We start from the raw sequence: 27,301 nt of genomic DNA on the forward strand, positions 1-27,301 counted from the left end.
TCTGTGCAAAGATATAACTTCACATGAGGATATGTCTTCTTGGAAGAAACTCCCATGTAGACACTAAAATATCAACAATTATATGTTGGTTGTATGATTATAGATTTGTTGCATGCATATTCATTGGAGAAATAATCAATTCATGGACATCGTTAGTGAATCACTCTTTAGAGCTGCCAAACATCCATTATTATTCTATATGCATAGTCTTATGACATCAACTCAATTACATGTGCTATAATAGGGATTTGGTGGCTCATGCATATGCAATTCACTCGTACTTTATACTTCACAATGATACCCAAAGTATGCAAATAGTAAGGGTGCTCTTGAGTTGTATGGTCTTGTTGCCAAAAGTCCAATCTTTGCATTTTATTTAAAACACATGTTACAATCAAGAGATTTGGTGTTGTAAACATCTTAAGCACGTTTTATAGCTTTTGTCACATGCAAAATTTTGCATCCCTAAACTTTGTGGTGGCTTAAATTTACTTAATCTAAACACAATCATGTTATTGAGGAAAGCTATGTTATTGAGTAAATGGTGCATAAACAATTAGTCCAGGTGTTTTATACAATTAGTCCAGGTGGGATCTTGTATTGCTACATACTGCAAGAACCTCTATCATAAACACACTTGGTTTGAGATTCCACAATTATTTCTAATCTATGGATGGTTGAAAACCCATACTTATTTGTTACATTGTGGTCTGTGGATAGCTATTGCTGACAGGTCACATCCCACACAGTGACGTCAAACCTCCTAACAGAGACTTCTACCTCCCTCCGCCTACAATGATCACTCACACAGACACCACACATTATACTGGACAAGTGCATGGATGATTGCAACCAGATGGAGTATGTGGAAGCCTACCAAAATAGAAAAGTCTATAGGCAAAATTACCCCTGAGTGCATCGAGCCCATCTCGTCCTGGAACAGCAGAAACATCCATATATGCAAGCAGAGATTCTGTTTTCCTTTATTTGCGATTCGGCCCAAACTATTTGGCAGATTCCCACTCATTACAAACCCTCACTATGGAAGAGTCCATTCAGTGGCAGAGCATTCTTCTACACAAACCAATTTAAGCCATTAACAAGGTAAAGAGTCCACTCCACATGCATTCATTCCATTTCCAACATCCCACCATATATAGCAGGATTACTCGCTACCCAACCTTGCTCAACATTGTGTGGCTCATGTGGCTCACTGCCTCTTTACGTTAAGTAGTTGAAACTTGCATACCTTCCATTAGAAAATTCCAAGAATATTTATATTCAAGTCTAAGAACACCAATCCAACCAAACAACCAGCATGAGGCACAGGTGTAAATCAACATAGCCATTAATAAAGAGTAATCAAGATTGTCATGAACGATGTCACAGAACAATTCTGAGATGCAAAACTCTAGAAAGTAGACTTTGAACCCTTCTTGAATTTTGAATCAAATGAGAGAATATTCAATAACAGTGCAATATTTATTGTTCATGTCAAAATTTGAATGTAAGTTTGTACATCCCAGTGGATTTAGACTAGATATTATTACAAGGGACGTACATTCAGGAACCAATACAATGATTATCTACTTACATTCCAATGAATAAATGTAGCAGGATATTATTCCTAAGATTTGGTCTTCTTCAGCTCTAATACTAGTTTTTGTTGAGTATCCTTAGGAACAGGAGCATGCTGCATATACTCCATAGTGAACTCTCCTTTGCCCTGCATAAAACATGACGATTCAATACATTCAAATACAGGCATTTGCAGTTAATAAGGTGAAGAAAACACTATATGAAGCCTCAATCACTGATGTTAGCAACAGGAACACTAAAAAACTCCAATAAAGACATGGAATCACTCCAATAAGAGAGAAACATTCTGAGCACCATGTAAGCATGAAAATTGTAACGAGGATAGTCTTTACATTAATTCCACTGATGATCTCATGACATTGTAAGGATTCTACAACTAGAAATGACTACACACAATTACGGTGTCTATCACAGTCTATGCAATTATGCAATTGAAACTGGATCATCACAGCTATCAGTAAAAAGAGCTCCATATTTATAACCTAACTTGACTTCCGGCTAGACGTCCAACATTGAAATGGAACTAGAATCAAGATACCGAAATGTGTGCCTCATAATTTTGATCATATTTTCATTTGCATTAGAAGAGATGGATCAATGGGTTGGTACAGACGGATCAATGCAGTTAATTGATACTTGGGAAATAGTGGACAAAGAGTTAAGTACCTGTGTCATTGACCTTAATGCAGTAGAGTAACCAAACATGTTGTTCAATGGAACCTGTAATGACCACAATTCTCTTTCTGCATTGATGTTTGAATGTATTTGTTGAGAGATGAACCAAGAACAGTATATTACCTGGGCTGTTATGACACAGTCATCTCCTTCCTGTGCACTGCCAACAATAATTCCTTTGCGCCTGTAATCAAATAGAAACTTTTAAATAAACTTAAAAATGTGAACTATCCTTAACTCAGAAACAGGCAACAAGTGCATACAATTTATAATCATTGAAAAAATATTCATAAATCCAAGGAAAAGGAAAGAAAATAGTCAATAAGTGCACCAGATATGTGAGATAAGTTCACATATATGAGATTCTTGTTTTGAGGCCTGGCAACACCAATCACCTTTAATAAGGAAAGCTGGGCAAGCAAGATATGTCTCTGTTTGGCTAACAAACAGGACATGATTGATTTCAATGCAAAACGGGCATTATTGCATACATTCAAAACATAGAAATAGTACATATGCTCATAAGCAGAAAGAAAGGAAGCCAACAAAAACACCACTAAAAAAAGAGGAAGAAGAACAATATTATAAATACAAACTCGAAGAGCGATCTTGATCAGAGGCTCTTAGACATCACTACACAAACAAGTCATATGTAAAATAAAAGTGAAGAACAGGTCTTTATAGAAGTGCAAAACATTCTAAGAGAGCAACATACTTATTTAGATCACCAGTGACACTGCCTTGGAATTCCACAGGCGCTTTCAATTCTACAGTCATGACAGGCTCCAATATGGTGGGGTTGGCTGCATCATAACACTATTGTTGACAAGCATACTCAGGTTTCATGTGTCAGAATGAGAGATTGCACAATGAAATATTTTGCAATATTTTATATTTAACCAGTCATACCTGACGGAACGCATAAAGAGCTGCCAATTTGAAGGCAAGTTCACTAGAATCCACTGTATGTGATGAACCATCGAGTAAAACTACACGCAGTCGCTCCACGGGGAAGCCAATAAGTGAACCTCTATGTTTCAATAAGAAGTTATAGAATTACTTCCAGGATATATGACTTCAATGAAAACGTGTTTTAGTAATCATAAAGTCAGATGTCTTACGAGTTTGCTGCTTCTATAAAACCTTTTTCAATCGCAGGTATATAATTGGATGGTATAGCTTGCCCAATCATCTGGTTATCAAACTCAAACTTCTTTCCATAGTCCTCGGGCAATGGTTCAATGTACCTTCAACAAGATATAGAGCATATAGTGCTTAAAATTATCGTGCCTGCTGTCTGCTATATTCAAAATCCTACATAATTCAAATAAAAACCAAAATGCTATGAGAAAATACCCTATAACTCGTCCATACTGACCCTGACCACCACTTTGTTTTTTATGAAGATAGTCAAACTCTGCACGTTGGGTAATAGTCTCCCTGAAGTTCACTTGAGGTTTGCCGACTGTCGATTCAACCTAAATCCCAAATTTCTAGAATCAAACGTGTTAACTCGTTCAGAAATTGGCATAGCCAAAATCTCAGCATACCTTATATTCACGCCGCATGCGCTCAACATAAATATCTAGATGTAGCTCTCCCATGCCTGACACAATTGTCTGAGAAAAATTTTCTAAATATATTCAGTGTTTCACTTCAACTATTGTGATTATCATAAAAATAAATCAAAACTATACCTGTCCACTCTCAGGATCTAAGCTCACACGAAATGTCGGATCTTCCCTTTGAAACCTATTCAGGGCCTTTGAAAACTGATCAAAAATCCATAAAAACATTTCAGGAAAGCAAACAATCCACCATATCAGATTGTTACACAGTACGGTCTACAGCTGGGTGCAAACAAATTCTCAACTATGACAATAAGTGAAGCAACTAGATACAATTTTTATACTCAAATAAGTGTAGCCCAGTCTAATAAGCTACATGAAGATGAGCCAGGCAGAAATGAAATAGTGAAACAAACCTTCTGCAATTACAATGTCATAATACAAATCCCAGTGCAAGAAGGAATAAGGTTGAAAAACTACTTACGTTTGCAGTTGAATCTCGGTTGGATGGATTGATTGCTAATGACATAACTGGCTCTGGAACATTCATAGAAGTCATTGTGTACTTTACAGAACCATCCGTAAATGTGTCACCTGTAACATAACAGCATCCATGTTTTGTTCCAACAATCATGGATAACATACCCAAACTTGATAACCCAGAAAGGTATATTACCTGATGAACAGTCTATACCGAATACAGCCACAATTTCACCAGTACCAGCCTCTTGAATGTCCTGAGATATGATAAATGATTTCTAAATAATTTCTTCAAAAGATAATGGAAACCAGGAAGTGGTGGAAAGTAAGCTTACTTCCATATCATCTGCATGCATCCTTACCAGTCTGGGAACCTGAAATATTTTCTATGCATTAATTTTACTTAAAAGAACAAGTCTTTATCTGCAAGTACGAAAGCTATAATTCCTGCCTTTCACTTTCTGAGGTTTTTCTTACTCAAAGATTTCAAATCCCTGAGAATGCATAAAATCATGAAACCTACCTTCACCTTCTTCCCAGTGTTTGAGTTCACAATCATCTCACCTTTCCGAATAACACCCTCATAAATACTGTACCAAAATATAATCCAGATAAATTTTATGGTTGTGGGCAAGGACGTATAGAAAATATTTGCATGTAAGCATAATAAATACCGCAGATACGTTAGCTGTCCAAATCGTCCTTCTTCAAGCTTAAATGCAAGGGCAACAAGTGGTTTTGTAGGTGATCCAGTTAAATCCACCTACAATAAATCATTTGAATGTGGGTTGCATTACAAATTACAAAAGAGTATTAATACTACATAACAATAAAAGAAGTACCTAACTGGAGTTTTCTACCGGTTTATATATCAAAATGAATGCAAAAGCTTTTCCCAAGGTTTAAGCATTCTCACAATCTCTTTGAGGAATTTCCTCAAAACTAGTAGTAACACTATTGAAATTCGTCGTTATGTAACCCTCTATTGGACACCAGACAGGACCTAACATTCCCTTAGATTTTATTTATACGGTTTATAGAGTATGTTTCAAAATTAGAAATTTGGAAAGTAGGGTGAGAGACAATACGTTGACATCTCTAGAGTGTAAAATATAAAGCACAACAGGGAGGAAAAGAAATGAAGACGGAAGCTGTAAGACACTAAAACATTACTGACTTAAAGAAATCTTAGTTCAAAACAAGTAGTAAAATGAATCCAACACAAATGAAACAGGAACCTCAAAGTTTATCACAGCATCAAGGTAGCAAACAAAACAAAAATCACATTTCTAGATCTTCATGAGACTTCCACATATCACTTGCATACAGGCTAAGATTTGCAATTATGGGAAAACAGAATATACAATCCAAGAGACGTTATTTGCCAATAGTTAAGGTGGATATGAAAAAGCAGGCATGAGAATCTAGTTCCACTTTCACCTACAGTTGAAATTCTGGCTTTATTAAATATGGTATTGGACTCTGAAAATCCAACAAGAGATTTTTGAATGACTTTGAAAGAAATCTAAGAAATTTAAACCATATGAATCATATGCTTAGCACCTAGGAACCAACCTTCTCTTCCTTCTTTTTCTGATCAAGTGCAAAATTTTTCACTTCAATTGGGCATGGAAGGAAGTCAACCACACCATTTAACAAAAGTTGCACACCCTGAAATTCACAAATAAACAGTACAAGACGTCAAATTCCATAGCAATGCTAAAAGGTTAAACGTCCAATAAAATAAGTTTGAATTCATGGATTCCAACCATATAATCTATTTCAAAAATATTCCATACAAGTTTTATATAATCAATTCAACCTAATAAGTATTCTTTCACAACTATCCAGCAAGAATACAGAACTGTTCTTCCATTCACTGATAAAGAATAGAAGCATAAATGCTAATGTTTTTCTACCTGTATTCACTGTTGAATAGTCTCTGTAATGATCCATAAAGTAGGAGGTTTACATGTGTTGAGCTACAAACTCGGCACACACAGAAACAGGGCTAATGATCAGCCCAAAGTTTTGAAAGTTAAAACGTGTGTGAACATTTAATACAGTAAAACTGTTAAGACTTATACTCAGTATTCCACAGTACTTCAACTTTGTTGTTTTTAGAACATCCATAAGTGAGTTATTGGTTTTGGGTCTTCTACACGTCATGAAAGCATTCTTTGTGTTTAGTATCTGGTTTTGTGTATGTTTCTTGATTTTCCTCCACATCATGAAAGCCTTTGTTGTGTTTAGTATCTGGTTTTGTGTGGCATCCGAGCATTGAGCTAGATACCAAAAACTTCCTACACAGTATCAAAGCCTGATTTGGTGAAGATCCAACCATAAAAGTTGTGGAAATGAAAAGGTTGTGGAAGAACTCATGCAGGTGATTGAGTCACATTTGCTACTCAGTATTAAACAAGTTTGGGAGGTGTATGCAGACATCTGCAGGTGAAGATCTTGGTCATTGCAGATGCTGCGACGGTTTCCTTGAACTGGTTGGTGAATCAGCCAATATAAGAGACGCAAAGGTGCAGAGAAAGACTGAGAAAAAATCGATAGAATTGGGCTACTCATTAAAGAAACATGTGAAGGAATCTGCTGCAGGAGCAGAATTTAATTAAGACAACCAAATCTACAGAGTAGACCAATTTCCTGGTTAGAACCATCCATACAAGCAGTCCAGATACAGGTAACTTAATAGTTACAGATAAGTTAGATCAATTAACTTTCACGCCTGGAAAATTCCGAATGCAGACATTTCTGAATGGGAAATGACACTGAGATTATATACAAGGCAAACAACTTTGATGCCTAAATTTTCAGAAGAGACGCCAGCACTGGCACAAGAGGAGGCATATAAAGAATGGGTGCAACGTTCGAGCAATGTGATCCATTGGCTGAGCAGGAGCATTCAGGACTCAACATTTGGTCACATACAAGATGCAAAGTCATTTGGTTACAGATTTTCTAAGTTAGCTTAGAATAAGACAACAGTTTACATGCTGGTATACACAGCAACAGAATGGAGCATCTGAGAGAAAAGAACGTTGCATTGCCGAACTGGCAAGAGCAATGATGGTATTATGGCCAGAGTAAATGATATCACTCCAGAAGAGAAGTTTTATGGCCACAAACCAGACATGTCTCAATGCAAGGTATTTGGGTGTACAGTGTATGTACATATACCAGCAGAGCTAACAACGAAGCAAAAATCCCTGCAATCCCATCTGGATGATGTGAGGAGAGCAATTCAGTATATCCAATCTATTTTTGATTATGGGCTATTTTAAGATGCAGATACGCCAATTGGATAGTTTGATACACCAATGCTGACTAGGTAGGGAGCAAACCAGACAAATGATCAATAAGTGGATACATGCTATTGTTCAGAACGTGTATGGACTAGAGCATTGAGTTAGATATCCAATACTTCCTATAACCTGAAGGTTTTGACATAGTATGGTGCAGAAGTTCACCTTCAAAGTTGAAACCTTTAAAGAAAAACATGTACAAACTTCTCATCCAAAAAAACTCTCAAGGTTAAGCCACTCTTGAAAAATGTCCAACATTAAAAAAGCTTCCTCCTACATGTTTGATTGGAAACTTGAAACCAACAATAAGATTCATAAATATATTTCATTTTAAAGTAAGCATAAACAATGGACAAACCAAAATATAGGAGAATAACCTGCCTTGTTCTTGTAAGCACTGCCCATAAAGACAGGAAAGAACTTCAATGAGATGACAGAACGGCGTATTGCTGCCTGCAAAAGTTAACGTCAAAATAAATCACAAGTAACCTGAACTGCGAACATGTTTTTGGTGATATATAGAATTTTACCATCAATTCACTAGCAGTAATAGGTTCATCAGCCAAAAACTTTTCTGCTAACTCATCATCAGCCTCTGAAATTGCTTCAATGAGCTCACGCCTTTTATCTGCAGCAAATGACGCAAGATCTGCGGGAATTTCTGCTGGAGTGATGATTTCTCTACAAATTTCATTTGCAAAAACTAGTATTAGTTGCCAACCTCTTTACAAGCAAAGATCAAGCAAACAAGCCAATGCAGAAATTCACCCATGTGCTCCTGAAAAGTACATAGCCTTATTTTGTATAAGGTCCACCAATCCCTGAAATTCATTTTCAAGCCCAATTGGTATCTGCAAAGCAGCACAATTGTGGCGAAGCTTCTTTCTCAACTGCAGACAACAAACTCATAGATCAAATTGGGTATTTTTTATGCTAGTGCAATATTATATTTAAATTTCATGGAATGGAAATATAATGCTACAAATATTGATGAGATTCAGATGTGATCATCAGTAAGACAGAATAGTATTGCTTAACACTGACTGCATCTCATGTTTTATAAAAAGGATCTCCATTTTTTAATATCTACTTTGGATGGTATGCCATTACATTCTTATCTAATTAAGCACACAGATGCTACGATTCTTTCAGGTGATCTTTCAACTTACTTGTTCAATCACTCTCCATGTAAGACAGAATAGTATTGCATAACACTGACTGCATCACATGTTTTATACAAAGGATCTCCATTTTTTAATATCTACTTTGGATGGTATGCCATTACATTCTTATCTAATTAAGCATACAGATGCTACGATTCTTTCAGGTGATTTTTCAACTTACTTGTTCAATCACTCTCCAAGGATCTGCACCAGTTCGGTCCAGCTTATTAATGAAAGCAAGGCGAGGAATTTCATATCGTCTCATTTGACGATCCACTGTAATTGACTGGCTTTGAACTCCACCAACGCCACAAAGCACAAGAATGGCGCTGTCCAAAACTCTCAGTGCTCTCTCCACTTCGATGGTAAAATCAACATGTCCAGGGGTGTCGATGATATTAATCTTCCAATTAATTTGCAATGGTTAGGAAAAAAAAACTCACAAAAGAAGAAAATGAGAGAAATAAAAATCATCATTCAAAGACTTGCAATAGTTAGAACAAAAGCTTAAAAACGATTTTTCAGCATCTACGTGATTGCAATAGCTAGAATAAAATCTTATAACAGAAGGAAAAAAGAGCAAACTTCATCATCCAGAAAGAGATTGCAATAGCTAGAATAAAATCTTATAACAGAAGGAATAAAGAGCAAACTTCATCATCTAGCAAGAGATCGCAATACATAGGACAAAGACACTGATTGCAAGAAAAAGTGAGATGAAAAAAAAAAAAATGGAGACGAAGGTTCTTACTGTCTAAGAGATGGCGATACTTAGAACAAAGTAACCAGTGTTCAACATTCAAGTGATTGCAATGCAAGGTTAGAGATCAAAAAACTTAATGGAAATCTAGGTCCATTGCCAACACAAAAAAGTTACAAAAGAAGAAACCACAATGTTCAACATCAAAGTTTCCTGATTCCTTATGCATAGGTGGCATAACGGACCCATCAACATGAAGAACCTCTGCCTACTTGTACTCTGATTCTCAAATTACACGTGAAGTGATCACAATACAAAGTCAAAATAAAAGCTTACAAAAGAAGCACAGGATAAAGTTGTCGATGTAATTGCAGTGAAAAATTAGAAGAAAATGCTTATAAAAGAAGAAACAGATACCAATGTTAATAATCCAAGTGATTGCAATAGGTAGCACCAATACATGAGAAAGAGAATCAGAGAACGAAATTCATCATCAGAGTGATTGCAATAATTCTAACAAAATGCTTGCAAAAAAGGAATAGGTACCAAAGTTCATCATCCAAGTGATTGCAATAGTTGGAACAAGAGACTTAAGGAACAGTTACCAAGGTTCATTCATCCAAGTAATTCCAATAGAAATGTAGAAGAAAAGCTAACAAAGAAGAACAGATTGAATTTCATCCAAGTGATTTTTCTATGTAAAGTTAGAACAAAAAATAGAAAAAAGGAAATTTTCAAAGTTCACCATCCAAGTGAATTTGCAGTAGTAAGAAAAAACTTACAAATGAGACAATAGTTCATGGACTGAGACTAAATGATTGCAATATTAGATCAGAAGCTCACAAAACTTTTCAAATGCAAAAGCAGTACAATAACCTTAAAAGACTGATTTTGCATTGAAAACTTACAAAAGAGATAAAATTTTACAGACGTATGAGACAAAATTTTACAAAAATTTTAATGATTGCAATAGTTAGAACAAAAGCTTAGAATCTTTTGTGCAATGCATGAACAGAACAGAAAACATAGAAACGAGATGAATTTTTCATGGAAATTTATTGGAATAGTTAGAATAAAACTTAGAAAGTCACTTTGCAAAGCAAGTTTAGAACAAGCTTACAAAAGAGACCAAAAGTTCATGGACTGAGACCAACAAAAAGAAAGTCAGAAGGCATATACGGTGACTAACTTTATGATATTAGCCTTCCTAATGATTCCGATTTCAAATATATAAATTAGAAACAAAAAATTTGCAAAAGAATCCAAACGTTCACAGATTTATCTGATGATATTACCTTTCCAATAGATGGTAATTAAAAGTTATAACAAAAAGCTTACAAAGTAGACTAAATTCATGGACTGAGACTAGATGATTACCATAGTCAGAAGAAAATATTACGAGTGTGATTTTACAATGCCAATCGGAATATAAAATGATCAAAAACTCATGGATTGAGTGAGAGCTAACCTGATGATCACCCCATACACAATGGGTGGCAGCGGACTGAATGGTGATACCTCGCTCTCGCTCGAGGTCCATAGAATCCATCTTCGCTCCAACTCCATCTTTCCCTCTCACTTCATGAATTTCATGGATTCTTCCTGTATAGAACAGAATCCTCTCTGTGAGAGTTGTCTTCCCTGAATCTATATGGGCTGAGATACCAATGTTTCTGATTTTCTCCATGCGTTCCCGCCATAAATCCTCGTCTTCTTTAGGTCGAGCGAGGCCTGAGAAACGGCGAGTAAGAAACGTCCACGTGGGGGAGGAAAGTGGCGTTTCGGGAGCATAACTGAGAGAGAATAAGGCTCTCGCAGGAGCGAGGAGGCGAGCTGCAGAAGAACGCATCCTCGCCAGCGATCGACTGTGCCTGAGCCTCTCCTTCTGCTGCTAGGGTTAGGGTTAGGGTTTCGGTTTGACCAATAAATGAAACGAGGCACGAGTGAGGTTTAAGCTTTTGGCCTAAGAACCATGGGAGTGTAGGTCCAATGCATGAGATGATTGATTACTTCCCAAGCTTCTAGTCAGATTAGCATTAAGATTGTTCGGTGTATCTCCCCTAACATTGCCATGTACTCGAAGTACCACACAATTGCTCAAAGTATCTCGTGTAGAATTCCTCCATACCCTAAGATCTATGGGGGCATTGATTCAATGCATACGATGATTACTTCGCAAGCTCCTAGTCAAATTAGCGTAAAGGTTGCTCGTTGTATTTCCTCTAACAATGGCCAATACTCGAATTATCACACTATTTCTCAAAGTATCTCTTATAGCATTGGGTCACACTCTATCGTGGCATTCATTCAACATGGCCTAATACAGATAGGTGTAGATGATTGTACCCATAGTTGACATACAATACACATCCTCCCTATCGTGTCTTGGCTTCTTCTTCTTTTGTAGTATCAAAACTAAACATCAATAGAGGATAAGTCATCGTGTCAGTAGTCATGATTTTTCCTACATATACCTTAATCCTTCATTTCCATCTGATTGATTTCTTCTATAAGGGTCATTCCTCATTGTAGAATGCATTGAGCTAGTAACAAAGTCGAGCAAGCTTTTTTAATAGAGATAGTAAAAGGAGAGCCATTGAACAATGATCGATTCTCAATTCATGCTCCCTCTATCAAAAGAGGTTGAGAAATATAGTTCACTTTGTGTTAATTATGAATCTCGTGAAAAAGTAGTTGCGCCTTCTAGAATTTGGGAGGTATAATAAATTATCATCAACACTAACTATATCCTTGATAATATTAATGCCTTTGTTATAAATCTAAAAGATGTTATAATTTAGCTTACAACTCTAAAACATGAAGCTCTAATGTATCCTTTCATGCTTCTTCAAGTTATCAAGATTGTCTTGACTACTTTTAACCTCTCCAACTCTTATATTTCTTCACTTTTTGAACAAAAAAATGAGCCAATGTGTGAAGGGCATTACAACAATGTTCACAAATAAAGAATAAAATAAGTATATTATTTCCTTGATCCAAAATTATTCATCATCTCACAAGTGTCATAATATCATATGTCCAATGAGATTTTTGTGTTTGAAAAACAATGTGAAATAGAATGACAAGTTCATTTTGAGGTGCTAATTGATTATATGGCTTATATTTTGATAGTTAGAAAATAACTATTCAATATGAAAGGGGGGGGGCTAATTAAACAAATCTGATCACTCTAGTTAGATATTAGGAGGTAAATTATGGTTCCAACAACCGAGAAATATGCAAATTGGAGGGGATATATTCAAGTTTTAACCCTTATGTTCATATGAGTATCTTTAATATACTATATGCAATGTTGTGTATTCTCAATTGAATTGTATATAATTGGAGATTTGTTATTCATTATTTTTACTTGATTAAGCTCACAAATAGAAAGAAGATACTTATTTCGTAAATGAAAGATTGTACTTACCCAAAAGCATAAAGTTCATTTATATTTGCCAAGGTGTAGACTACCGCTGAAATATAATAAGTGATCAATGAGATAGTAGCCTAAACTCGAAGAGATGCAGAAGCTAGATAGTTCATATGTGAGGGATTCCTAAGTTGAATCATATAATATTTGTCATGTAAGCATTTGGGTGGTTCCCTCGAACCAAATTTCCAATACGTATCTTATTCTACTATGCAAGGCAATACATGCAAGCCTTGATTTGTTACAACAAGAATGGAAAAATGGCCCTTTACAAATGGAAAACTGGGCAATAATTTATAAGTAGATGAATCATTGCATGCTATGTATGATCAAATACAAAATAAGGATTTTCGACCCTCCAACTCCTCCTAAAATGTGTCTTAAGTGTTTTTTATGTCACCCGAAGTGCTAAATATTGACACAAGTCAAAACAATATCACTTATGTATTTTATCAAATTAGTTTAAAACATGAAGGGTATATGTACAAGCCCTCTTGCCTAAAAAGCACGAATTGATGTGTTTGCTTATCTGCCTTTTGCTATGTATCCTTTAAATGATGTGATATTATCACGTGCCTAAGCTATTTTGTGAGTTTCAAAACACTTAACCTCAACAAATTTAACTCGAGGCTTCTTACAATAGAGCTTCCAAAGGTTTAGCTCTCAAAAAGGCACAAGATTTCCATTGATAACGAGGGATATTTTACAAATAGAGCTTCCAAGGCTTACACACTAAACTCTACAAAAAGGGGCTATGGGGTTTTCTCTGAAACTAGAGGTGGCTTCTTAGATAGAGCTATACAAAAACAGAGGAGCAGATTAGCAAGGTGAAATCTAAAGAATCCTACATTAGAGATTGTCCCAAACATTAAAGCAAGGGTGGGTGCATGCACACATCTCTATTCTTCCAAAAATATTAAATTCCCTCCCCCACAGGGAATAGTTACATGCATCAAGCTCATACCCCAGGATGAGCAGGATATGTTGTTAAGTGAGCATATGCACCTTGTCCATGTCAGACACATAGAGCCAATCTACAAGGGCTTGGCCAATTCCAACAAAGCACCCCATATTGCTATTCTCAACATGGAAAGGGGAGCTCAAGGCATTGAGCGTGTCTTCAACAGCTTGTTTAACAAGGGAGGATCCAACAACTCTACTTCTCTTCCCCCATCCAGTGATTATGTCTATTCTATCTGGTGTCACCCCAGTGTCAAGCATCCTTTGTTTCAAGCTTGCCAAAGTTCTACTCAATGCCACTATGGCCGTTCCCATTGACATACAATGCAAATTGATTGCCCAATACTTGGCTGCCTTCCTCGTCACTGCAGTGGGATACACTCTCTTCTCGGCTGCAATCTCCCACACAATTGCGGCTTCGTTTCTCATTTGGGCTTTATGCAAATAGCTAATGATTGCATCTACAACACTTCTCTTGCTTTCTTGATTCTCATTGCTAATCATCTCAAAGAAGAGCAAGGTACATTCCCTTATGTTGTCTTCTCCCTCCCTTACACATACCCCTTGATGTAAGGTGCATAAAAATGCATGCGCCGGATGCCTTACGCTAGCAATCATGCTCCAAATTTTGTCACTCTCATCCTTTCTTTCCGACATTGTATAACAACTCAGAAGGAGTGTATAAGTCTGAAGTGAAGGTGCCAAACCTTGGTTCGCCATATCTGCAATAAGTTGCATTCCAGCATCGTATGATTTTTCTCTTAGAAAGGCACCGAGCAACGAATTGAATGTAGGTACATTCGGCTTAACTCCTGAAGTTAGCATTTTATTATACCATCCACATGCTTTCATTGAATTGCCGACTTTGCCCCACATATCAACCAAAAGTCCATAAACAGTAGCATCAGGTGCCCATCCAGCTTCTTCCATTTGAGAGAATACATACTCAACCTCATGAAGATGACCTGAATGTCGTAGTACCTCCATTATAATGCTGTATGTAACTCGATCTGGATGATAGCCCATCCCTAGCATGTCATCATATAATTTCAAGGCCATTTTGTGTTTCCCAGATTTTGCATGAAGATCAATTAAGATGTTGTACGTGACCAAAGTTGGAGTACATCCTTTACCTATCATCTCATTCAGAACCTTCTGAGCAGATGATAGTTCACCAGCTTTGCCCAGGCAATTGATGATCACACTGTAAGTAAATGTATCTGGCTGTAAACCAGCCTCTTGCATTTGATTGTACATGTTCATAGCCACATCAAGAGACCCAGATTTGGCATGTAAATCAATCAAGGTGCAATAGGTGACCTTATCAGGAACACAACCGAAATCTTTCATACCATGAAATATTCGTAGGGCTTCATCCATTCGATTTGCCCTACCATAGCAATGAATTAGTCTATTGAACGTGACAATGCTAGGCTTGCAACCATCTTTCTTCATCTCTTCCATTAGTTCTAAAATACCCTCGAAGTCTCGAGCTCGTCCTAATATGCCCACCATTGTTGTATAAGTGTGGACATCATGTCGGAAGCCTTTTTGCTTCTTCGCCCATGCAAAAAAGCTGGATGATATGCTTGCATCTTTCTGGCTTTTTAGTATTTCATTTACCTGATAAGGACTCAACTTTCGGTTCAACTCTGACAGGGCAAACTCAGTTTGATTACTCCATTTCAGGTGCCACAAGATATTACAAACACAGTCGATTGGCTCTCTCCAATCACCATCATAACCATATTGCTGCCCAACCTTTTTCACCTGGCAGTTAACATTACGTACTTCACAGTTAACAGTATTCTTTGGGGTTTGATGATATGATGCACCTTTGGAAGGTCTAGGTTTAAGTATTTTAGAACAAACCTGCCAGCCCTGGCTTCCAAAATTATCATCTAGCAAAAGAGAGCTATTTGAAAATACTTTTGATCCGTGCTTAACTTCAATATCATTCCTTTTCTTGGATATATATGTTCTTTCTTGACAACATTGTTGCAACACTTGTGTGTCTGAATTTATACTAGAATTAGACAAGCCAACATAACTAGAAGGCTCAATACCCTTCAAAGTAGATCCACGGCATATGGAACTGTTTTGAGCAACATCTTCATGAATTTGTTCATTCTTTACATGTCCATTCACTTCTTTTCTTGTAGTGTTGATGGTGTCATGGACTTTTACTGCAGGTGCTGCTGTCTTTTCTTTAGGGAGGCTTGGCTGGCTAGTTCTTTGCACCATGAAAGAAGCTCCACCTCCAGAATACAAAATTTTGCTCGCAAATGCAAACCCTAATTTCTTTAGAGTTTCAGTTGTACTCTCATAGGTCCCTACTATTTCTGGTTCGACTTCTATTCTAGGTGAAAAACTCAATACCCCTGTAGCTCTAGATTTTAGTTTTGTAAGCATTGAGCCAATTGGTAGCTCAGTAAAACCACTGATAAAGTTGGAATCCTTATGACATGCTTCTTGTGTAGCATCAATATGTGATGGATTCTTTGATTTTTCGCTGGGTAAGCCATGTTTTTTATCCAAAATTTTGTCATTCACCATATTTACTTTTGAAACGTTACACAAAGCTCCATCTTTGAAAACACTTTTTCCCTCTCTTACATTGTCTGTTTTGCAAGATAAATTGGATCTACATACAAAGAGTTTCTTTTCGTCATTTGTGTCATCGGAATCAGAGGAATTTGCAACCAGTCCCTTGCCAATAGCAAAGTAATCTTTATATGAACCCAATGCCACCCATGCCCTGGCAGTATTGTAAAAAGGCAGTATTTGCTTCAACCGCAACATATTTTGTACGTGGAGCTAGTTGGTTCTGCACCAAAGTATGCAATGAGTTTTCTTACATCTAGTAAAGATTAACGAATAACCTAATCCAGATTCAGAAAAATGTAATTAAATTACTGAAAAATTGGTGCAATTATGACGACCATATACCTATATGTGTGCGTATACACATAGACACACACACATATGTATACATTGTTGGGTTGGAATTACATTAAGCCATTGAATTCTGTGACAGTATCAAGGAGCTGGTTTCTCCAAAAAAATGCTTATCATACATACGTAGCACAGATATGTGTATATGCATATTAGCATATACATATACATATAGATATAAATTCATACCTACATAAGTGTACACACAAACATGTATACACACATCAATACATATATATAGATATAGAAATAAATACATACATATGTATATATCAAGGAATATACATGCACACATGCACACATACATATAGGGGTAACAAGCAGTGTATACTGAGAACTTATTCAATAGCCTTTAGTCAGAAAAGAAGGATGGATCAAACCCAAGCTCCAAAATCATGTCATATTCATTTTCCTTGAATTAAGAGGGAATTCAAATGTACTATAAGCAGAGACGCTTTTGTGTTATAATTTTTATCTGCCATACATATATAATGAAGGGACACATACTTACATGGAATTTGCTATATGTGAAGGCACCCACATTTGGGCTTCATGGAGCTACCTGAGCTCCATGGAGGCATCCACATGTTTGAAAGGAACTTTTAAAGGTCCTAATGCTACATCCAAAGAATTGGATATGAAGCTACGAGACGGATAGAGCTTCGTTTCTTTTCTGTGCTGCGAGTTCTTTAATCCAATTGGAGAAGAAGAAGAAGAAGAAGAAGAAGCAAACAGGTACTCAGAATTGGTAGCGAGAGCTCTTTTTTTTTTGGGTGCGAGCGCTACCTCTCTCTCTCTCTCTGTGCCGGAGGCGCCTTGGAGAACAAGGCAGGGGATGGAGTTTTCCTTCCCTTTTGAATAGTAGTCGTTTTCCATGGGTATGTATCATGGGCATGTATGTATGTATTTGAGGAGTGTATGTAGGGACTGTGTCTACGTGTGTACATATATATGTGCGTATGGATTGGCTCGTATGTGTGCATCCTACGTATGTATGTGCATGTCCACGTTACTTTGGTTTGGGTTCCTATGGACACGCAAAATTTTGATATGCTCGGGTTGCTTCGATTGTGTCCGTCCATCACATGACTCGTGTGTTCCTAATGGGCATGTATGTATGTATTTGAGGAGTGTGTGTAGGGATTGTGTCTACGTGTGTACATATATGTGCGTATGGATTGGCTCATATGTGTGCATCCTACGTATGTTTGTGCATGTCCACGTTACTTTGGTTTGGGTTCCTATGGACACGCATTAGGAACACACGAGTCATGTGATGGACGGACACAATCGAAGCAACCCGAGCATATCAAATTTTTGCTCCGCCACATGTGAATGCTTGCTTTGGAAGATTTTTTTTCGGTTTTCTACGTACAATTTACCTATATTCCCCATTTGGGATTGGGGAAATTCATGTTGTTGGTGCTTAGGACATTGATTAGTAAGCTTAAATGTCCATGGTAGTAGGCAATAGGCCGAACAAAACATGTGATTGGCGTTGACTCGAATAGACTAAAGGCCATCTCGAAAAGGAGATGGCATTTCCATATATTGCATGTTGATTTCATCTTTCATAAGCTTCTTGCTCGTATGTTGTTTCAAAGGGTGAAATGGATCATGTTTCACGGTCTATTGGTTTAACTACCTTGGTCCTTAAGATGAGATTGATGTGTTTGTTTGTTAAATTTTATGGTTCTCTTGTTGCATTCCCAGTTATCGTTTCTTCATGGTTTATATGAACCTTAGAAATGGCAATTGGTTTGGTATTGTATATTGTGGCCAAACTCTAATACAATTTGTTTACAAATAACGAAACCAATATGTTTATTATTATTGAAGAGTCTTTGTCCTTTTGGTTACTGTAATATTTATCATACATATTTCCATGTGATCTGACCCTAGAATACAGTTAGAGGTAATGCAATAACTAACAACCGATTTTAAATTGCAATGATCATTAGTTAAATAACTGGATATCTTTTGGACGACAAAATGCACAATTTTGCTTGGATAATATGTAATAATATCTAACCTTATATATATGCATGTATATAACAAGGTCTCTTTCAATGATTGTTGCACTCGCTACATGTGTATGTCAATGCTATTTATTCATCTCTATTAAAGGATGGGAACCAGAACCAAATCACTCTTGGCATCAAAGGTATTTCTTAAAACTGAATGATCATTAGTTAAATCAGTGGATATCTTTTGGATGACAAAATGCACGATTTTGCTTGGATAATATGTAATAATGTATATCTAACCTTATATATATGCATGTATATAACAAGCTCTCTTTCAATGATAGTTGCACTCGCTACATGTGTATGTCAATGCTATTTATTCATCTCTATTAAAATATGGGAACCGGAACCAAATCACTCTTGGCATCAAACTTGAAGGTATTTCTGAAATCTGATCTAATTTTTGAAAAGGAGGGTATTGTGGGAATTTAGGGAAAAGCTGATGAGCTATGAGAGAAAGAGGGATCAGATATTTTTTAGCGTTGTCGTGCCTTTCGGCTCCGGATCGTTTGCGTGAGTCGGGTGGGAACCACCGAGGTTTTGGACTAGGAGAAAGAAAAATACAAATAAGGCTAGTAAAGAATAGGTATAAAGAGTTATAAGATAAGAATCTCGTGAATCCCACGAGTTTAGTATATTTAGTCAATATTTAGGTAGTAATATGTATTTAGATTGAAAGAAAAATATAAGAAACTTGTGAATCCCACAAGTATAGATTATATTATTTTCGTGAATCCCACGATTATATTAATCGGTTGGTGTTTTCGGAAATATATCCAATTTCCAAATATTTCACACACTATTACATTGTGCTCCCCATCCTTATATAGTGATGGAAGAGACTAAGCATAGCTACATGCTTTTTTTCTAATATGTTCATGCACACTAAATGTGCATGTGATGCTTTTCTAATCCTTGCTTTTATTTGCTAAATATAGTGCTCATGCACGCTAGATGTGCATGAGTCACTTTTTAGTTGCTTGCGTTTTTCTATTCACGCACTCTAAAAATGCATGATTTACCTTTTAATAAAGGTAGGCGCAAATAAAGCACTTATAGTTATTAAATCTATTTATAGAACACTAAAGATAAGGTAGCATAATGGTAAAGTTGAAGTTTGGCTACGTGGAGGTACATGGTTCAAATCTTGCCCTATGCACGTGATAAATATCTTGATATTCTTATTTTATTTATTGGTGATAAATATCTTAATATTCTTATTTTATTTATTTATATGTAATTAAATCGGTTATATTATTTTTACTTTTTCACATAGTGTACGAAATACACTACGACAGCGTCCACAGAGAGAGAGAGAAAGAAAGATATATTAACGTCTTCTAAGGCCAAAATTGGCCCATGAGACAAATGGTTTACAACAAAAATGGGATATTTACCCATTCATCGAAGTAAAAATAAAAATAAGATGAAAAATAGAGTTTAAGCTAAATAGTTCTAAAAAATAACAAACATGTTTTATATAGAAACATGTTCTACTACAATGAAAATGGTGTTATACAATTGTTATTTTCATTTCCATCCAAGTCTCTCGAAGAGAAGCGGAAGGTCAAAGGGTTGCGATGTGGATGTGGCCCGTGGTCCCCATGTAAGCGGTACCCCAACCATAGCTTCTAGTCGACGTAGCTCACGTTCCCTTATCTTCTTAATCTTGTCTACTCCACGTTGACTTGTTTTGAAGCCCAACATTCGAGGGCGTTTCGTTGTTCTTTGCATTTCTGCTTCCTCAAGGGAGAGGCCGAGCGGCGTAAGTGTATCCACATTCATCGTCTCCCCTTGTTCCTGAAAAATTACACTAGTTACATGGTGATGAATACTAAGAGGGTTATCGTTAGCACTTTGTAATTTATTCTCCCTATGTTGTTTTAGGTCTAAGATATATCTACCTAGTCTCTTTACATTCGGGGTATCTAATAGTTTGGAGAGGGTGGGAGAGGGTCCTAGTATGTCTTGGTATTCCGCTCGTATCTCGGCATAAGTTGGGCATTTGCATGTGAAGTGATACTCATCCTCTATCTCTATGTGGCATAACCTACATAACCTTTCCTCTCTAGGGACTCTATTAGCCCGACCATTCTCAATCTCAAGTTGGTGAGATGATATCCTAAGTTGTCCAATGGCCACCCTTAGTGCATTTGATAAGAATGTATCTAAATATCTTGGTCGTGTAATAAAGCCTAGCGTAGAGAAGCGCAAGAAGTGTTCCTTATAGTACACCATTTTAGATGGGAGTGGTTCTCGTGGGGTGATCCATTTGTATTGAGTGTAAATTTGCCATATTTCTTGGCGTATAACTTTATTACGATCTTCGTGAGAGATTGAAGTTTGATCAATCCCATGGTTGTACTTAAGGGGAGGTAGGTTATTAATGTCTATGCCGTTCGCACGGAGCCAACTCACCACGATGCTATACCAAGAGCTGGTGTCGCCAGAGAGAGAAAGAGAGAGAGTGAGCGACTAAGGAAAAAAAACTTCCTATAAAAGAACTTTCATCTACAATTTCTCTCTCTTACGCGCGCACGCGCACACACACACACACACACACACACTCTCTCTCTCTCTCTCTCTCTCTTTCTTTTATTGTATGGCAATGGAAGCTTTGAAGACGTTCTGCGCTGTTTCTTCTTCGCTGCTTCTTACTCTTCTTCTCATCCTGCTTGTCGCTTCTCCTTCTGCTGCACACATCATGAGCGTGGTTGGAGATCATCACGAATCTTCTCCTTCTGAAGCTTCTCGCGATGATCTGCACGATCTTGCTAAATTTGCCATCGATCAGCACAACAGCAGACAGGTGTGCGTTTTATTGATCGGGATTGATGTAATTTCATGAGGAAAATCTGTCTTTTTTTTAATCCTTCGTGATGATTTGTGTATAAGAAAGACATGGACAGGTAAGGAATTCTTTTTGAGGTTCGTTGTAACTAGTTTCGTATGGGAAAGGAATGGATGAGGTTTGTCCGAAATTAGTAGTAACTATAGGCGATTCTCGTGATTTGAATCATTACGATGTTTGTTATAAGAAAAAAATTGGAAAAAAATTCATCTGAGATTGGCAGTAAATACTTTTGTTTTGTATGAGATAGAAACTGGAAATAAATTCATCTGAGATTTGTAGCTATTGTCCAATGTTCTCTGTGCTTTTGCTTCTTATCCTTATGTATGTCTGATGCTAGTAGTCATTGTGCTTTATATGAAAGAAATATAGTAGTAACTATATGGAAACTATTGTTCTTTTGCTCGTAATGTTTTCGTATGGGAAAAAGGAAGAAATTCGTCTAAAATTAGATATAAATGTGGAATCTTTGTTGTTTCACTCTTTATGATTGTTGTTTGACAAAAAAAAATGAAAATAAACTTCTGAGTTACTGTAGGAAATTCATGTGCTTTGATTCCTTCCAATGTTGTGTGTGCAAATGAAATGGAGGAAATTTGTCTAAGGAAATGATTAACCATAGAAAATTCCTGTGCTGCTCCTATATAATGTCTGTGTATGAGAAAAAAGGGGGAGAATGTTCTACGAGATTAGTAGTAGCTTGTGCTGATATTCTGTGTTCATGTGACAAAAAGCATGGAAGAAATTCATCTGAGATTAGTAGTATTTGCATATTATTCCTGTGCATTTGTTTATCTCTGTAGTACTGTAGTATACATTCAGGTTCAAAGATTGTAAAGCCTACTATCGTTACTTAGGTTTCTTTTGAATTATTAGATGATATCGAAGGTGTGATTCAAGGAATGCGTAGCTAGTAAGTATATGGAATTATTCTGCAATCAAGGAATTGGAAAACGTTTTGTACTTTATTCCTTGATTATCAAGTACATGAAACTCTTGTGCTAATCATTCACATGAATAGGATTGGGAAAACCTAGAAACTCTATCCTACAATTCTTATGAATTGTCGAGTAATTACTAGCCACTATAGTGGATCTAAGGATTCTGAGTTAAGGTACAATAAATATAAGGATTTCATATGACCATATCTTGCCTTTTTTATCACTATCCTATGTATTCTACGCATCTACATTATTTATGCTCGATGGAAATGCTCAGAAGTCTTGTTTTGTGTCCTTTCGTCCAATGTCATGTGGTTGACATGTGAGATGCAAGTTTGCATGAAAAACGATGAATGTGGCTGACCTATCAAACATTCATGAACATATCACAGTGACTAATCAATTTGCATAAAAAATGGCTTGTTTACTTCTGAAGTTTACATGAATAATGACATATGATGCATGATCATATTACTGTGTTTCTTCTCATCTCATGCTTATCTATTACTTAATGGAATATTTCGGAACACGTATTAAAATATCTATTGTGCCATAACATAAGCAAAGGTCATTATTTGATATTGTCCACCAACACTTCCAAGTCATAGGGATGATCGCTACTTGACATATATGATGGGTAGTAACTAGTGACTTGTAGTATCTGTCATACTGTTCTGGGAATCGCTCAGTGTCGACTTTTCCACTGACTGGGATGCTGTGCTAATTCTTTCATTTTCAAGATAGACCGTTGATTGATATTGTAGTGTAAATTTTGGACGTTCCAGAGTTCTCATACCTTACTGAATGCATAGGTTTTTCCTCATTGAGGATGCTGAGTCACATCCATAGGCGATAAGCATGTGTTAGGTACTGCATATGATTTGTCCTCATTGAGGGTGCTGAGTCACATCCATAGGTGCTAAGCATGCGTTAGGTAAGGGTGCCAGAAACCTGTAGAACAAGAAAACATACATCTTTTCATCACTTTCTTTTTAAATGGATGTTTTAGCAATATTTGTAGAGTTGATTGCATTGTTGAGAAATTCCTGAACTTCATGGACTATGTGTAATTGCTATGCCAAATAGGTTGTGGACAAATTGGTAGAATTTGGGAAGAAGGAGAAGGAAAAGTTAAGGCACTGCAAAAACCAGAAAAAGGGGATAAAGCTGTGTGGAGAACAGAAAGGCAGACAGGAAATAAGAGGAACAACTAGGTCAAATTTATGAATTTACTAGGAAAATCAGAAACTGAATGAGCTGATCAGAAATAAGATCGTCACACAAATAAAATGAATTGAGAAGACAAATAAAGGGTGGAAACTCCTGCATCTGGATAATATTAAGACTGCAAGACTAATACAACTGCATAAAGAAAGAAGAAAGATAAAAACAAAGTATTACCTTTTTGGAAAAAAAAAAAACCAAAGTATTACCAAGTAAAAAAGTAACTAACAAAAAAGTTTCTAAAGAATCTTGTTATCGGTACATGTAAGGAATGATGGGGTTAAAGAAAGTTGTGTTTGTTCTCTGTTAATGAGCTTGTGTGGTTGTATTGTTGTCCTTCAACAACTTTTCCTTGTGTCTCTTGAGTTCTAGCAGGAAAAGCCCCAAGCACCATTGGTCCTCATATTCCATTACCTTGTCTACTGGGGCCAAAGCCTTGTTTAAAGAGGCAATGGTATCTCCCTCTTATTCATAAAAAACACTACAGTGGCAAACATAGTGTGCAGATTCCCCTCCCTGATGAGCAGAGGAAACACTAAAAAGAAAGATAGGACAGTGAAAACTCTCAAATATATATACTCAAGCAGATATCTACTTTCTTGTCCTCTGGGTGTTAATAACCAAACTGCTATCCAGCAAGATAACTACTCTTTTTGTTGAAAACAAAAATATATCTTTTTCTCTCTTCAACAAAATATCTTCTATTCAGTGAACCAGACTTGTTGTTACGAGCCACACACATATCAAAATCTTTCAGAGGATTATTCGCATAATCGAACTACCTTTCTGATTCCTTCAAAGTCTTTGTCTGGGAACCCCCACCTATTGTGATAGGTGTTGCCAGAAATTCTGGGAACACAATATTGGAGAAGGGGGAGATGTGACTGATTGGTGGTACAAGGATGATAAAGATACACCTATCATATCTACACATTTCTCTAAATGGATTTTCTGATTAGGGCTAGAAGTTAGATGAGGACTTACAGTAAACTCTGGAGAATTTTCAGAAAATGTAGGAGAGAATTTATAAGTCAAGACATATCCCACAAGTGTAGTAAGCAGCTGCTAATAAGAGACCGTAGAGTTAGATACTTTTTTATAACTGTGCTTTCCTACATGATTGAATTTGCACATGAACCAGGCTTGTCGCTTAAGCATGGTATCAGATATTGGGCCAGCTTTAGTCTAGTGTCCATGTACAATTACATGTTGGCATGTGGATTTCACAGTCAAGTCAGTCTAGCTGAGGTTTGGAAATCAAACATCAAATTATTAAAGGTGTGAACAGAAAAGCTTATGTGTTATATTTGACATTTGAACAAAATCAAACATGATAATGATACCTACATTATTATTACATCTGCACATGTATGAATATATGCATGTATATGCAGACAAAACTTCAGGTATTCTTATGTCTTGAACCATGAACCATGAAATTCCAAAACTCGATTAAGCAAAATGTTTGTGTGACCTTGCTGTAATTTTGGCAAGTGGTATTTCCTCTCTAGTCTTAACGTGCTAGTACATAATATAGTTGATTTAATAACCAGCTTCAACATTCTTTTGGAGCATGAAATCATTGTTGTACTTGTCGATGAATCTAGTCCCTCCTTTGCCCCCTCGTGCACAGTTGTTTTGATTTTCTTTGCCAAATTGCATAATAATGTAATAAGTACAGTTTGTTTAATGTCTCAACATTGGTTCCTTTAGTTTCATTCACTCTTTAGAGCTATTGTCAATTTTCTAGTATAGAAACCATGTTTTTTTTACGATTCAGATCATTTAATGAACTTCTCTATTCGTAATATCAGAATTCAGACCTGGAATTTGTGGGCATTGTGTCAGCAAACCATCATGTTGTGTCAGGGTTAATGTACCACCTGAAGCTGAAAGCTTCATCTGGAGGGCAAACAAACCTTTATGAAGCAAAGATCTGGGTGAAACCGTGGCTAAATTTCAAGTCACTTGAGGAATTTAATAGGGTTGAGAACTCTTTTACGTCAGCTGACCTAGGAGCACATATAGGTAAATAGATTTCTATTGAATAAGCATATATTCCTCTTCATCTTTCTTTATATTCTAAACACGTAAGGCTCTTTGAAATAGAGGAACCTCGAGGACTGGGACTGCAGTCTGTTTCTTGTAATGATCCTTCTGTTAAAGAGGCAGCCAAGGAGGCTTTGAAGATCATTCAGCAAAGGTCCAATTCACTGATTCCATATGAGCTCAAGGAAGTATTGTCTGCACAAGCTGAGGTTTGATCTAATCTATCATGAATGGAATTGTGTATTGAAGAATTACACGCTTGATATATATTGAAGAAATATGAATTTTTTATCATTATAGATGAATGATGAGAGCACCAATTTCAGTTTACTCTTCAAAGTCCAAAGAGGAACAAAGGAAGAACATTTCATGGCAGATCTCTGGCGTACAGTACAAGGTGCATGGACTGTAAAAGATGTTCACCAACATCATTGAGAGATGGATAATGATTTTCTTATCAAAATCTGTAACAGAAGAAATGAATGCTTGTATGAGATCATTGTCGATATTAACTTGGATATGTACAGTGTTTGTTTTTTAAAATATCCTTGATAAAGTACTTAAAACCTCATGCTACTGGATAATGTTTCTTTTGTTCTTATGCAAGTTCTACATCATTTTCAAATGCATGTTTTATATTATTCTCAAATGATTGTTTCATTCAAAGAGCAGTTTTGAGTACGTGTGATGATAGAGCTCCAATGTCTATTGGGTACAACTGAATGATACATTTAGAAAGATTCTCTTAAAGAAGATTGCTCAAAAAAGGTTGTACAAAGGTAGATGATACATTTCTTTAGAAGGTTGTCTAAAAGATCCATGGACTGGATGAAATCAAGATCCATGGTCTGGTAAGAATAATGCTTAATTGAGCAATTTATTTGGCAAGGCGTAGCATGCCCAAGATTGAGATGACCCCTAGGTAGGTGACTATAAAGATCTTCAATGACATATATGACACCATCCTATGAGAGTTCTCATTGGCTGATCTACTCACATTCGATGTACTGTAGATACGTGTTTTATTATTGCACATGGTACCCCTGAATTATTCATGCCCATTGTTATTGCATCATTTTACTTTAGTGTCAAGTTACAACCTAGTTGAGGGTACATTGTTTAGGTGCAATTTATTATAGCTCTCTTCAGGGAGACTAATGTCATATTTAAATGAATGAAATATTTGGTCTACTAGGACACCTTGGCCTTTTCAAGACATTAATATACAATTTCCCCTCTCTCTCTCTCATATGCAAGAAAATACTATGAGAATCATAAAAATGTTCATTTTGTTTACAAATGGTATATCATATTTTGTGTATTGTAGACATGTCATAATGATTGCCATTACACCTATTGAGA

At 36.5% G+C, this 27,301-nt stretch overlaps 3 protein-coding genes across 4 annotated transcripts; 1 reads left to right on the plus strand and 2 right to left on the minus strand.

The window, feature by feature from the left end:
- Nucleotides 1–1,424: 1,424 nt before the first annotated feature.
- LOC147858217 (elongation factor G-2, mitochondrial-like) lies at nucleotides 1,425–11,452 on the minus strand. Of its 2 annotated transcripts, XM_087327881.1 has the most exons (20): nucleotides 10,968–11,452; nucleotides 8,981–9,202; nucleotides 8,405–8,526; nucleotides 8,167–8,317; nucleotides 8,018–8,089; nucleotides 5,898–5,993; nucleotides 4,997–5,085; nucleotides 4,846–4,912; nucleotides 4,658–4,696; nucleotides 4,519–4,579; nucleotides 4,327–4,436; nucleotides 3,972–4,046; nucleotides 3,825–3,893; nucleotides 3,631–3,752; nucleotides 3,396–3,521; nucleotides 3,184–3,304; nucleotides 2,990–3,090; nucleotides 2,398–2,458; nucleotides 2,266–2,319; nucleotides 1,425–1,726 (listed from the first exon to the last, which is right to left on the minus strand). In XM_087327881.1, exons 1-20 carry the CDS (start codon nucleotides 11,346–11,348, stop codon nucleotides 1,628–1,630), a joined length of 2,238 nt encoding a protein of 745 aa, XP_087184007.1. In that variant the 5' UTR covers nucleotides 11,349–11,452; the 3' UTR covers nucleotides 1,425–1,627. The 2 variants fall into 2 exon arrangements, with proteins under 2 accessions (XP_087184007.1, XP_087184008.1); XM_087327882.1 differs by lacking the exons at nucleotides 8,981–9,202; nucleotides 10,968–11,452 and adding an exon at nucleotides 8,806–8,817.
- Nucleotides 11,453–13,587: 2,135 nt separating this feature from the next.
- Nucleotides 13,588–16,791, minus strand: LOC147858218 (uncharacterized). The gene has a single exon (XM_087327877.1). The coding sequence runs from the start codon at nucleotides 16,692–16,694 to the stop codon at nucleotides 13,920–13,922; it is 2,775 nt and encodes a 924-aa protein (XP_087184003.1). The 5' UTR covers nucleotides 16,695–16,791; the 3' UTR covers nucleotides 13,588–13,919.
- Nucleotides 16,792–21,429: 4,638 nt separating this feature from the next.
- Nucleotides 21,430–26,564, plus strand: LOC147858219 (cysteine proteinase inhibitor 12-like). Its single transcript, XM_087327891.1, has 4 exons — nucleotides 21,430–21,683; nucleotides 25,705–25,918; nucleotides 26,000–26,148; nucleotides 26,240–26,564. The coding sequence occupies exons 1-4, from the start codon at nucleotides 21,477–21,479 to the stop codon at nucleotides 26,372–26,374; spliced, it is 705 nt and encodes a 234-aa protein (XP_087184017.1). The 5' UTR covers nucleotides 21,430–21,476; the 3' UTR covers nucleotides 26,375–26,564.
- The last annotated feature ends 737 nt before the right edge of the window (nucleotides 26,565–27,301 follow it).

This window comes from Azolla caroliniana, unplaced genomic scaffold (genome assembly GCF_043228905.1).
Source record: "Azolla caroliniana isolate FFs.n. ecotype wild unplaced genomic scaffold, voAzoCaro1.0.p SCAF_11, whole genome shotgun sequence".
NCBI lineage: Eukaryota > Viridiplantae > Streptophyta > Polypodiopsida > Salviniales > Salviniaceae > Azolla > Azolla caroliniana.